General features: G+C 36.1%; 1 protein-coding gene across 3 annotated transcripts in view; it reads right to left on the bottom strand.

Moving 5' to 3' along the window:
• LOC134857301 (heparan-alpha-glucosaminide N-acetyltransferase-like) overlaps positions 1–14,218 on the bottom strand; it is a 29,955-nt gene extending 15,737 nt beyond the window's left edge. The window contains exon 1 of one of the 3 annotated variants that reach the window (XM_063873691.1): positions 14,200–14,218. In XM_063873691.1, the coding sequence (XP_063729761.1) occupies positions 14,200–14,202 (3 nt within the window). In that variant the 5' untranslated portion in view covers positions 14,203–14,218. Of the gene's footprint in view, positions 1–936; positions 3,115–3,134; positions 4,299–14,199 lie in introns of those variants that run through there. The other 2 variants (XM_063873692.1, XM_063873690.1) reach the window with 2 other exon arrangements.
• Positions 14,219–14,622: the final 404 nt, after the last annotated feature.

Here is a 14,622-nt window from a genome sequence, read left to right as displayed (position 1 = left end):
GATACAATATAGCAAGTAATGGGATAGAAAATAAGACTGAATCCACTAGCTCAAAAAGTTGATTTAAAAAAATTAGAAAATCTACGAAATTTCATGTTTGTCTCCAAAGATGTTCAATTTGAGAATACATGAAGACAAACACAATAACCAGCGTTAATTCACAACTCATTATCGTACACCGAGCGTGAACTAAGCCGAAAACACTTGCATCGATGTCCGTTGAGCCAAAAAAAATTAAGCAATCAAAATTTGACAGCGGAAAATTTTTATGCCAAACCGCTCCTGACAAACTCAAAAGCATAAGAATCTATTTTTGCGCTTCAAATGAGGGCGATATAACGCAAAATTAAACCATTCAAGCAAAAAAAAAACTTAAATAAAGGTAATTACAAAATCAGAACTGGGAAATTTACAAATTACAGAACGACTTTCAGTTTTGCTGAAAAACGCTTAAATTAAAATAAACGTCAGTTCTCTCATAACTAGGCTGGCAGAAATCAGCAGAAAAACGATCGTCTACATTTATTTTTTCCGGAAAAATAATTCCATACATAAAAAACAAGGTTCGGCCGGAACTAACTCCACACCTTAAGGATCTGAAGACACGCGTTTTACCGCGAGCCCAAATAGGGAGGACCTGGAATCTTTTGAGCTTTCATAAAAGAGCAAAGTCAAACAAAAGCATCCGGCTAAACCAGAAGATGACTGAGAAAAAATGTAAGTATTCAATGGAAAAAACAGTTATTCGGCTTACTTAGAATTTTAGCGAAATATCATTTTCTTTCTGGTTTTTTCTTTTAGAATAGAAGGCAATTATATATTGGGAAATCATGCCAACTTAAATTATTTTTCAAACCCTCACTGTCAAAAAAATAAGCGGGTATTTGTACTTCCGCCAACCTCTCAAAGATTTTCTAAAGGACAGTAAACTCTAACTTGCAAGCATTCGCGACAGACGTAATGAACATAGCAATCCATAGAAAAATCTGTGGTGTAAACAGCTATTAACATCAGAGCTTGATCCTCCATTTGCACGTAAGAATGATTCAAATCGTTAACAGGAGTTGGATAGGCGATATCGTACACAATATTTGCTGAGTGCCTAGTAACCTCAACCACGTACTCGCACGAATAAGTTGCAATAAAAGTAACAAAAATTAAAAGCAACTGTGAATTGATAACCATCATTTCGAAATTCAGTCACCTTTTATTACTGAAAACTATTATAAATTACAATACATGACAATTGGCGATACTTCTTGTTGAGAAAATCATTTGCGTATGGTATAACATGATTCATGGACTTTGTCACAAGAAAACAACAAACAAACTATGTCTAAGACCACAAATACTAAAGAAACTATAATGATGTATTGAGTTGTGTTGCTTCATTTTTGGAAGAAATTACGTGTCTTGAAATCCACTGAATAGCGGTGAAACGTAATTCAGAAAAATAATGGTAATATCAAAAAATTTTTATTTTGTCGCATTAAAGCCCAATTTAAAGATGAAACCTCAACAAATCCCACAAAAGCATAATTAAAGACGAGAGCCAAACGGCAGTTGCCTTTCGCTGAACAATACTTATATTTGCAAAAACCAGCCTTTTTTGCAAAAAAAAACATCTTAGCAAAAAACAAGGACAGCCGATTGTTGTGCACATTCCGAGCAAGTTCCGAGCACATTCAAAAATTTTAACGCCGAGAGAACTATACAAACGCGTTGAAATTTAGTGAATTAGACATAACCGACATCATTTGTTTCAGAAAATAAAGAAAAAACAATAAAGCTTTATATAACAAATATTTTATTTTTTGGCACAATATTTTCAATTTCTTCTGAAACTTTTATAGTCACGGAAGCGCTAAGCGCATCATGACTGCAAGGAGCTTTAAAGTGATATATCACTCGCCCCATTCCGCTTACTAGTCGTGATATCTGAATTTGGGTGAAAAATAAACAAGAAAAAAAATTTAAACACCTGAATACAAAGTTCTTCCCCATTTTGAATGTTCGGAACGAAAACTAAAACACCCGTGAAAACAGACTTCCTTCCCATTTTCAAGGGTCAAAATTTGTACCATTTGGGACTGGTATATTTACAGCCAACATTTTAAGAAAAACATCTTTCGAATAGTTCGAATAGAAGGGTGATCACTTCTCTAGGGCTGACAACTTCTGTCAAGGTAGAGGTGGTCACGTCTCATAAGTGATTCTCTTAAACTCGTTTATAAACAAATTTACCTAAATATTCCATATTGAAAACGCTTGCTAATCGCAAGCATAACTATTATTGCGCCGTAGGCTGCTTCTGTTTCATGGTTTCGAGTAGAAAACAACAAGAAAAAATTTTTCTACACCCGAATACAAAGTTCCGCCAATATTTCAATGATCGTAAAAACTTAACTAGACTAGCAATCCCACTGCAGCAAAAGCTGCTCCTGAAAAGTGATAACGTTTACCTTTAATAGAAAAACCGACTGCATGAATGGTTTGTTTGGTTGTAAGGTTGGAAAAATTCAGACCGTGCAGTTTTTCGAACTAATGTTTTGATAACTAATGTTCATATCAAGAAAGCTTTTCATCGAGGTTTTCTAAAAAGTTTTTAAAACTTATAAAAAACGGCATGGCTCGGAAATTTAAATGATCACCCAGTCACAATTGAGTGCAAGATTTGCAACCCCTGAGAGCCCATCGAGAGAAATCATTAACAGGGTTGGGATTTCAAATTTTATTTAAAAACTTTTTCCTTAATTTTTTGATAAATTTTAAAGTCTTAAGAACAGCATAAATCGGAAACTGAAAGGGTTGCGCAGTCGCAATTGAAGGCATGACTTGCAAAAGCTGAGAGGGAGTGAGATAGCCTTTTTTTTATACCGGTCATAAAGTAGACAACTGCTATGTTGGCCAATCAGGATTCAGAAGGTCAAAAGTATCATAGTAATCGAGGTTACAGTCAGGAGTCCCTTCAACACGTATTCCAGTCAAAATGCTTGGAATCAGGATTAAAAACAGAAAGCAAACTAAGGAAATAAATAAGTAACAATTATTTATTTTCTAAGTTTGCTTTTGATCTGGATTCTGATTGATTAAAAGAATTATCGGATACTGCTTTAGACTACCATTTGTATTACCTATCACTCTATGTTCTTCGGATGATTGTTAAGCTCGTGCTGGGTCGGTGATTTAAACATGGACCTTTCCACCATGACATTCCCGGATATTTTCAAATTCTCACGTGTCATTCCAATTACGAAAGTCACAAATCCAAAGCTACCTGATCAGTTCCGCCCCGTGTCAATCACGACTGCTCTCAGTAGAGTTTTTGAGAGACTCGTTTACGATTCATTCTTATCAAAAAAGTATAACTCCCAACTGCGAACAAATCAGTTCGGTTTTCGAAAAAAACTCATCTACAGAGTACGCTCTCGTTCAGATGCTTAATACTTGTAGAGACCACGATGCGATGAAATCAAAATCAACTGTGCTGATTTCAATGGACCTTATTAAAGTTTTAGACAGGGTGCCTCACGATCGAGTAATCAAGGCAATGCATGATTTGCGCTATGACGCGTATCTTCTCAACTTCATAGCCAGCTTTCTCTACAACCGACAACATTTTGTAGAACATCGGCGCCACAGATCAAGAATTATGAGTACCAACTGCAGAGTGCCACAAGGAACTGTTTTGGGGCGGTGCTCCTCAACATTGTCTACGATGCTTTGCAGCTACCTGAAACTATTAACGGAAGCCTGTAAAAATATGCTGTGCACCATACCCGTAGATGAACATCTGAAAGAAATTATCGAGAAGATAGTAAAACAATAAAACGATTGGTGTAAAAGGAACAATATTCTCCTAAATAAAAATAAAACTAAATTCATGATGATTTACCATGGGAGACCAGATGATATCGATATAGGAAAACAGATGGAACCCAGCCTGAAAATTTTAAGTGTGACGTTTGATCCTAAGCTCAACTTTGCTACTCTAGTTGAGTCAGTTCGAAAACCGCGCCTCAAGGAACCTCTAAATCTTGTATACTATCAAATGTCTAGGTTCTGAGAAAAAAGAAGAACTCGAACTACTAAACAAGTCGCTGGTTCTGTCTGTTTTGACCTATTGCTTGAGCGTTTGGGGTGGAGCGGGTCAAGCACAACTGAACAAGTTGGACAGTGTTCAGAGAAAAGCTGTGCATTTGGTATCTTGGAGGATTTCAAAACGATGAAGACCATTCTACAAACAAGAGATGCTTGTTTTTTCGAGAAGATTCCAACCCAGTCTGAACACTTGCTGAAAAAACTCATTCCAGAGGTCTCTTGTTTTGTGCAAACGACAATCCGCAAAAGACTCTCGCAAGCATCTGTGGTTACTCATAAAAATATAGACGGTTTTTTTCCAGACAGATATCTCGAAACATATGCGTAACTTCTCAGCAGCTTTTTTCCCATTTTTAAATGTTGTTTATGATAACAAGATAGATTTTTGGTTAATTAGGATCTTCTGCTTCTTCTTCTCCCTCTTATATGATTATGCCTCCATTTAAATTAAAATGATCAACTGCCACCAAGGTAATAAATTTCTGAGAGTTTGTCAAGAAAACGACATTTACCTGATTTTTTGAGGTTCAGGGTACCGAAAACGGGTGTTTCCGGACCAATCAACACGCGCGACGAGTTTAGAAGAAGGGAACTGACACAAAAACTATAGTTCCAGAGTCGAAAGACCAAATACGTGAGATCCTCTACACAAGGATAGGGTTTACTGGCGCGTGGGGTGGGGTGGGGGGGTGCAGTCTGCCTAGTTTTACGGGTTTATGGGTTGGCGAAGGTGCATACATTGAATGTTCCATTGAGACCGGTTCTCTCATTGCCTGGTAGCTCAAACTATAAGCTGAACAAGGTTCTTGCAGAATTTTTCGAAAAAAATGAGGGAGACTCAAACATCGAAACCAACTCATGTGCCAGTCGGTCATATTTGGAAGTTTGACCTTGAGGAATACGAACTACGTAATTTTGGGAGGAAATTTAATTTTTCAAAAATTCGAGTGGAGCCTGTCATGCTCAACTTTCTCGCGAAAACTGAAAATCTCAGAAATAGAAGATTAAAACATCCGATTTACAATCGCGTGAAAGTACTTGAAAAAGCAGCGGGAAATTGCTATTCGCAATTTCCAGATTCAAAATAAACGCGAGTAGAGCCGTCTTATTCTGAAATAAGAGAAGGAGTGGTTACAGAAGGAGAATACATTCATTCGAGCTGAACTAGAGTGAGCCCTCAGTGGAAAGGTGGACAGCTGGGGTGTCCCAATGGTTCAGAACAAAACTTCAATTCTTGAGTCAAAACTTATTTCCCTTGTTGAAATTAATTAGTATAAAACTTCTCAAGTTATTATACCTAATTCTCGAGTTGCTTACTGATTTAGTTACTCCAATTCTGGAGTGTGCTGTTTTGTGAGTACCCAATTTAGTTTTCTCGTGTGTGTTTTATGATTGTTATGTTGAGGTAAGGAGAGTTATAGGTTGATCCATCTGAAATGGATCAAATTTCCACTGTCCAATAAAAAGTAACTGTGCGGATTGTTTTTAACGGCGTTCGTGTATCTTGAGACCTAAGTATGGGGACGTTCTTATTTTCTAGAGAGGGAGGTATTTTGGTACTGGCCTTTAAGCTGTAACGGGTTTTTAGTCTCATGTCGCAAGCGAACCGAATTCGCTCCGACCGTTTTGAGGTCAAAAAACACGAGAGATAGTGTCACTGACTCTTGAGCCAATGGTTATAGGGCCTATTCTTCTTAAGCCTCATATGTGACCGAAGTAGACGACTGTTACATCACTAGAAGAGAGAGAGTTCTTGGAGAGCATTAGTCTTCAGCCCAATGAAATTGTGATATTTCTAGATGTGGATGTGAAGAGTTTGTATACAAATGTTCACCTCGAAGAAGCAATGAGGAAGCTGTATGAACAAGATGAACCACCATCAATTATTTTGAAAACCGTGAAGAGAGTTTTGAACATGGCAGATATTCAACTCCATTTCAAGTGCAATGAAATATGGTACGCTCAGAAATATGGTTAGGCAATGTGGGCATATCTTGCCATTGTTTGGGCAAATCTTTGGCTGAAGCAGTACGTAACTGCGCTATCAAGGATAATCCCGAAATATTTATGCCCGAAAAAAAATCTTTTGAATTAAGTCCCGAGTGCAATAAGAGGACTACGCACATATAAAAAAGTGTGGCTTGTGAATGCTGTTTGAACTGATATCACGTAAAGTGCGGTGATATATCAGATGAAGGGTATAGAAATATAAGTGAAACCGTCCGGTAATGTAGAAAATGCATCGCGATAAGGGAGAAAAATAAGTCAGTGCAGCAAGCTACGTTTTTTCTCCGAACATTGAAGATTGTTCCTGAACCAGTGCTGCGGAAACCAAACTTATTATATCGAAATTTTAGGTTTCACAAGAGAATCAAGAAACACATCTGAAAAATTTGGATTTTTGAATTTACAAATTAGTTTCGACAGAAACAGAAAATCAACCTTGAATGGTATCAGAAATCAACAAATAACGGTAACATACTAAATTTTAGAAGTTGAGCCTCACTTCAGTTCTAGAGAAGTGTGATCGAAGAAAATGTTCACCGGATTTTCCGCAGTACGTCTACATGGAAAATTTTTCAAAAAAAAATGATGGAAATCAACCGTAAGCAGTGGTTGAATAACCACTATCCGGAAAGCTGGTCGTCGCGGGTTGCATCGCAAGCACTTGAAAGTATCATCTGAGAGGCCAAAAACGAAAAGAATATGGCTGAGAAAAAAAGCCGCCCTTCCATTATAGCAGCAATTCGCCACCCATCTTGATGGTTCAAAATCGGGGGAATCACAGTCAGACATTAGCAAAAAAGGTGCGCGATATCACCACTGCGCAGATAAAATTCACGAAACGGAAAACAAAACTTTTATGTCCTTTTTAAAATCCTCTTTTTCCAGTGAATTGAAATCAAAGTGGTGTACAGACTTGAATGTTGTGGGTGCAAATCCATCAATTTTGGCCAGACGGTCCGAAATTGTACCACAAGGATTGAGGAACACCGATAAGAGGATACACCAATGAGACAGCATATAAGACAATGTGGTAATGATAGTGGTAAACCGGAGTTAAATGGGAAGTTAAGGCCCCCAGCAGCAATAAGTTACTTATATTAGAGGCACTGCTCATTAGGAAAGAGAGACCATCAATCAACACGCGCGACGACTTTAGAAGAAGAGAACTGACACAAAAGCTATAGTTCCAGCGTCGAAAAACTTTGGCTACAACAAAAAAAAATTAAAAGAACTTACATGTTAGCTCAAACTTAGCAACAAAACGAAATTTTAAAAACGAAAAAAAAATTGAAAAATCTCAGAAATTTGCGGCCAAATTTAAAAAATTGTTACATAATAGTAGTTACATAATTTTAGTAGTAATTGTGAAGATGTGATTGGTTAATTTTTTCAATATTTGAAATAATGACATGCCTGGCACTTTTTTTGATCTTTGAGATTTTTGATCTGATTTTTCCGCACATCTTTGTGATTAATTCAAAATTTTGAAACCTGAAGATGCACAAAGATGTGCGGAAATAATTGTTTGAATTTATAATTTTAACGAATTTTCAGTTTATTTCACCATATAGCCACAAAAACTTTGATTAGTAATACAGCAAAATGTCAAAGTTAAGAGAATTCAGCAGTACGCCCTCATGATTATCAAAGTTCAAAATTATGACATTTAATCTAAATGTCACAATTTCTCCCTCGAAATAACTTTTCCGCCAGTTTTTTTTGAGTTTTCTAACTTTCGAACAGAACTGCACATCACTTCGATAATCTCTTTAGTAGGAATTCAAGCTCCATTTATTCTGGTTATCATGATCTCGCAACAACTGACGACGACCAAAAACTGCTTTTGGTAAATCGATTCTCGGCTTTTTTGAACATTTATTACTCTCAGTCATTGGAGTTCAATTTTCTCACCGAGCTCTAATTGACTGTACAATTACGTCGAAACTTGGAAATACCGTCTAAAAGGCCAAGATTAAATTTTGTTTCCATTCAAATATCTCATTAGTTTGCTTAACGGCGTGATCGAGTCTAATTTATAACTCACCTGAAATAACTATTCCAAGGCGGATTCAAGGACCATTGGCCAGAATAAACAGAGGCTTTTCATGGTCAATAGCAGCATCAAACAAGTAACGAATAAGAATGTTGTTTTCATCTGCATTTTTTGTCATGGGAAGCACCATATCTCCAAAACAAAAAAATCCATTTGTAATATTTAAAGGTCAAGCTTACAACCCATGAGAGTTGACAAAACTTATTTTTAGGGTTAATTTTTGAGTTTTCAAAATTTGGTGAACATTTAGTGAAATTTTTTCATTTGATGTTTCTGGAAAATTTTGAGAAATCATCAAAAACGAAATATCTTGGAAACTAAAAATGTCGATTGATCAGGTGCAATTGAAAGCAAGGTTTTTATTCCTCGAAAGTAACCTGTCGCCAATTACGAGAGTTGCTTAAGTCAAACTTTTGAAGAAAAAAGTTTGGAAAGTCAGGAAAAAAATCTCGGAAACAAAAAAAAAACCAAACAGTCGGAGTTGAAGACGACAAATGCAACCGCAGAAAATGACCGAGTAGAACCCAATTCTGAGCTTGTGAAATTCATTAATTTGACTTTTATCAGACTCAACTATATGCTCTTAAAATATAGGCCTTTTTCAGAAGCTGAAAAGGTTCAGGCAGTCATCTTTGGAAGCGAGAATCACCATAAGACTAATTTGACAGCAAACCACTATAGATATGGTTGTGAATTTTCATGTTTTCGAATTTTTCATATCTAAGTCTTAGGAAATTTTTTGAAAAGCAATATAAAACGCTTGTCTCGAAAAATAAGAATTGAGCCATCAAGTTTGGACGCAACACTTGAAACCTCTGAGAGCACCTCAACAGAAATCACTTATGGTGTTGGAATTCAAATTATATTATCTGAAAAGTTACTTTTGAAATTTTTTTAAACGTAAGTTTTTTGAAAGCTTATGATTTAATTGTAAGAAATGTCGCATCTCTGAAGCTAAAACGATTCAGGCAGTCATCTTTCAGACAGTCATCCAAGAAAGTATCCTGACAGCGAAGCACTTTAGGACGGTGAACTTCCGTGTTTGAGAATTGTTTTTAAATACAAGTTTTGTGAAAACTTTTTAAAAAAATTCGTATACAAATGCTCATCTCGGAAAAGAGAAATCAATTACAGGGTTCGAATTCCAATTTTGTGAATTTTCAAATCTCAGTTGAGAAAACGGCTCACCTTGGAAATATCATGGGGTTGAGCAGTCGTCTTTGAGGAAAAACTTGCAATCCCAGAGCATACCTTGTCAGCATCTAATTTTAGGGGCAACAATCGGGAAAAGTGTTTTACATTTTTGAAAGCATTGAAAAAATGAGAGTACCTTAAAAGCACGCAACTACTTTTGTGGACAAAAACAAATGCAATTTCAGGTCTATTTTCAGGACCATATTCACCTTAAACTTTAAATAAAATCACATCGACCGACAGCAAATAATCTTAATTACCCTCCCTGAGAAGATAATTTTTTTGACGCAGACACCAGTTTTTTTGCATCCAAAAACCCAGATTCTATCATCCGCGCTAAGTTTATCAAACAGCGGCGTGAAATATGAAAAACAAATGAGTTCAGTGAAGTTGCCACACTAATTATTTCAGATTTCACAATGGGAATGGTTCACATCGCATGAGCAAATTTTTTACTCCTTTTATTCGGAAAGTCACAACCATAAAAAATTTAGTGCATATTGTAAAAAATAGTCTTTTCAGACCCCGAAAACACTGGTAAGTCTTTGAAAACAAACTTTGATAATTTTAGAGATGAGGGTTCGGATTTTTTTTCTTGATCTATGTTAAGTTTTTGCTTAAGTGTTTTATAAAAACTGTCAAACTTTTTCTGAAAACAAGCAAGGTAGAAAAAAAACGTGAAATTGCGCTTAATTTTGTCCTATAGTGAATAGGATTTACAAAATGTTTTCTTCTCTTTAAATAATCATTTGTTAATTGAAACTTTTTATTGAAGCATAAAATTTTTCATATCTCGGGCGACAAAAAGTTTTCAAACCACGAAAAAGGCAGTCGCATTTTTTCAAACCACGAAAAAATTTTGATAGCACACACTGTATGACTGGGAGTGTGTATATTTGTGAAGCTTCAAAACTAAGTTTTGTGAAAAATTTTGAGCAATCACATTTAGAGGCAAGAATTGAAAGTTTTGCAAGCAGTCTGACAGACTCCTTTCAGAAATTCAAGAGTTTTAACGATTAAACTTTGTGAGTTTTTTCGAGAAAAGTCAAAAGAAGCGGCGTATGTTGACTACTAAAGAAACTGAGCAACCATAAATGGAGTAAAGAGTTGCAGTCCCTGAGTTTCAAAATATTTTTGCTATGTAACCCCTTGAGAGTGCTCTGACAGCAAACAACCAATAAGGTTGTCAATTTTAAATTTTTTGACGTGTTATTAAATTTAGGTTTTGTGACTATTTTGGATAAACTCAAAATGTCATATCTCATCAAGACGATTGAACCAACCTCAATTGAAAGAAATTTTTGCAACCCATGAAAACCTCTCTTGAGAAATCTTTTACAATGTTGGAATGTTAAAGTTTGTATAACTTTTCATCGAAAATTCTCGAAACGTTTTAAAAATTGGAAAATTAAAGGTTTGCTCAGTCGCCATACAGGCGACTTGCAATTCCTGAGAATTTCCTAGTAGCAGGAGCAACTCAGGAGTTGCAAATCTCAAACATTACCGGATTTTTAGATCTAAATTTCGTGAAAAAGTCATGAAAGCATCATATCTTGAAAAAAATATCTCGGAGAACAAACTTTCAACCCATTAGAAATGACAAAACTTATTTTGAAAAACCATGAAAACATAATATCTTGAAAACTAAAATGGTCGATCAGTCGGAATTGGAAGCAAGTTTTGTATTCCTTAAAAGTAATATGTCGTCAATTAAAAGAGTTGTTTAATTCTTAGATTTTTCGATATTTGGAAAGACATAAAAACTATCTCGGTTGTGAAATTAATTAACAGCGAATTTTCTTAGACTTTAATTTTTTGAATGGCTTAGAAAAAAATATAAAAATTGTCAAAACTCTGAAATTTAAACAATTCCAGCATTGATATTTGGAGACGAGATTTGCAATTTTTCGGGGTACCCTAACATCATTCAAATAAAAAGTTTGCAATATTTTTTCTGTTGGAAATCTTTCAAATCTAATTTTTAAGAATTTTTTTTAAAAAAATCGTAAAAACCATCATCACTTGAAAACCAAAAAATTCAAAAGGTCATTTTTGAAGCGAACTATGCCAACTTCGAGGGACTCTGAGAGCAACCATCTGTATGGTATGAAATGTTACTTTTTAAAAGTTAAGTTTCGTGAAAGTTTTTGATTAAATTGTTAAAAACGTCGCAGCTCGGTGGCTACAAAGCTTCAGGCGGTCATCTTTGGAGGCAACACATTTGGAGACAACATTTGAGACGGTTAAGAGCAGCTCAACAGATATCATTTTGAGGGGGTAACGGGAGGATTTTAACACCCTGCCCGAACGACAACAAGACCACTCTCGCCTGGATTCAAGAATCCGGAAGGGTCTCGAGAAGAGACTGAGAACTCAGTTTTAACAATTTTAGCTTCCTGGTATGTCCTGAGTTGAATTTAATTAATATCTAATTCTTTTTTTAGAATATGAGAAGCTAGGAGTTGGGGGAAAGGGTTGATATATCTCCGATGGATATGATGAATCCTATCTACTGAACACAAACAATAGTAATATGATTTTTAAGTAGTAGCCCTGTTTGTAGGAGTGACCTCGTAGTATGGGGGTACTGAGACCCAGTCATGAGCTCAATGTTTTTGCATGTAACTAAGATAATTTGCTTTGTCGACTTAAATAGTAATGGCTTTGTCGACCCGATGTTAATGGACCACACATAGAACTGGCTGTGGTAGAGACGGTTCAAAGCATGTGAAGTTGTGTTTAGACGCTATCCAGTCGTTTCATAACCTAGCTTTATTTTCCGTCCGTTTGCTTTTCCGGGCGAATGTTACATCAGTACACATCCGGCGGATCGAAAAAATGTGATTCAGCATAATTTCTGTATTAAGCTATTAAAATGCGTTACCGAAGCTCAATTTAAAGGAAAAACGAGCAATTTGGGTTGTTACTACACTCGATCAAATCAATTTTTATGATGGCGATACGTTTTGCTCAAAAAACGAAAGGTTTTAGCAGTTCAGGTATTTCACCTTCACCTATAACGTTTAGGAGCTTACCAAGCATTTTTTAGAACTAGAGCCTCGTTCTAACGTTTAGTTTAGTTAAAACGTCTTGAAATTTTTGGGGAATAATCCTAACTGGACCGGCTCTCGAACAATTTGAAAAAAAAAACATCATTGCTGTATACACATTGGGGCATTTATATCAGCTCTTTTGGGTGCTTAGATATAAGTTTGTCTTAGTTAAAGAGGCGGAGTTGAAAAAAGGGCAGTCTTTTCATCTGAAGTGGTCACCGTAGTCATCCCCTGATCTTCCCTCATCGAGCTTGCTGCTGATTATTTTTTTCTCTGATCGAGATCTGTCTGGGACAGGCTTGACCCTTGGGGAAGGAGTTTCGGCTGTGAAACTATAGTGGCTCTTAATGCTGTTAATTTTTGTTCTTTTAGAGATCATAGCTGCCGTTTGCTCACGACCACTTCTTGTGGGTTGTTTAAAAAACCAAAAAGACTTCAAAAAATCAGCCCATAAATAACATTTTCTACATTGTTGAAATAATCGTTATTCCTGTTGTGGATCTACAATGTAGAAAGTTTTATTCCTGTGAGAAGTATTAGCATTTGCCTCCCTAGCAGCTAGTAGATATAGTACAGGCTCGCTTATGAAGCTCAGGGTGCTGTCGGCCCTAGCTCTGAGATTTTTCAAAGTGAGCTCTGGAAGAACTAGAGCACTTGTACCGAAAAACCAATGGCAGATAGTTCTCTGAAACAGAATCTTTATCGCAATTCGGGTTGCAAATGCTGCCTGTGTGCTTGACTGTTACTGATTAGACTACAGTCGAAGATAACTTTTTGTTTAAAGATTGAAGGGACTGCAAACGCACCCTCGTTAAAGTAACTGATTGATCTGTAGCTTTTTATGTCATTTTTTGAGTTTCCTCCAATTTCGATTAATTCATTTATCCAAATTTCGATGTTAAAATTATTAACTTCTGAATGTTTTTGGCAGGGTGAAATGATGAAAGACAAAAGTAGTGACGTCGGTTACCATGATAATTTTTAGCCTTTTGACCTTAAAATGCTTTTGCTGTAATGATGTATACTTTATTTAAAATCTCGATTTTTGATTAATATAATCCTCATTTTTTTGTAACTTAAGTCAAATTCAGAGGTAAAATATCTGGACCATTGCCGATAAAGGGAGCATAAAAATTACATCAAGATGTATAAAATTGACGGACTTATGTTATAACTAATAGTAAAAAGTTCGGACAGACAAAAATAATTAAAAAGAGCAAATGACTTTTTTTCACCAATTTTTGCATGCAAAAGCTAATTTTGTAACAGTCGCCTACTTAAGTCACAAATGACGTTAGGGAAAAATAGGCCCTATAACCATTGGCTCAAGAGTCAGGGAGACCATTTCTTGTGTTTTTCTACCTCAAGCGGTCGGAGCCAATTCGGTTCACTTGCGACATGAGACTAAAACCCGCGTTGCAGCTTAAAGGCCACTATCAAAATACGCCCACTTTAGAGAATAAGAAAGCCCCCATGCTTAGGTCTTGAAATACCCAAAACACACGAACGCTGTAAAAAACAGGGTCGGAACCTTATGTATAGTTACTTTTTATTAGACAGTGGACTTTTGATCCATTTCAGATGGATCAACCTTAAAACTCTCTCTAACTCAACATAACAATAAAAAACACACTCAAGAAAATTAAATGAGGTACTCAAACACCGACACGAACTATAGAATTTAGTAACTAAACTATAAAGCAACTCTAGAATTGATTGGGTAATTAAGTTTAACTCGAGAAGTTTGAAATAAGTAAGTTTTAACTCAAGAAACAAGTTTCTGATTTGGACCATTGGGCAGCTTCAGCTGTCCACCATTCCACCGAAGGTTCATTCTGGTCCACTCTAGTTTATCTCTTCTCCACTCGCAATCACTTTCTGTCTTCTGTCAAGAATAAGACAGCTCTACTCTCGTTCGAATTATGTATTGGAAATTGCGAATAGATATTTCCCGCTGCTATTTTTGACTATTTTCCCGCGATTGTATTTCGAATCTTCTGATCCTATTTTTCTGAGATTGTCAGTTATTGCAAGAAACTTGAGCATGACATGCTCAAATCAAATTTTTGAAAAATTGCATTTCACCAAAAAATCAAGACTAAACGTTTCCTCAAGGTCAAACTCCCAAACATGACCGACTGGCATATACTGCCCGGACTCAAGATCGATGTCCTCATCGCGTGTCGTCGTCTTTCAATGAGCCCCCAGAATGTT

The sequence above is a fragment of the Symsagittifera roscoffensis genome, chromosome 1, assembly GCF_963678635.1.
Source record: "Symsagittifera roscoffensis chromosome 1, txSymRosc1.1, whole genome shotgun sequence".
Classification (NCBI taxonomy): Eukaryota; Metazoa; Xenacoelomorpha; order Acoela; family Convolutidae; genus Symsagittifera; species Symsagittifera roscoffensis.
This window is presented reverse-complemented; position numbering and strand designations above follow the sequence as displayed.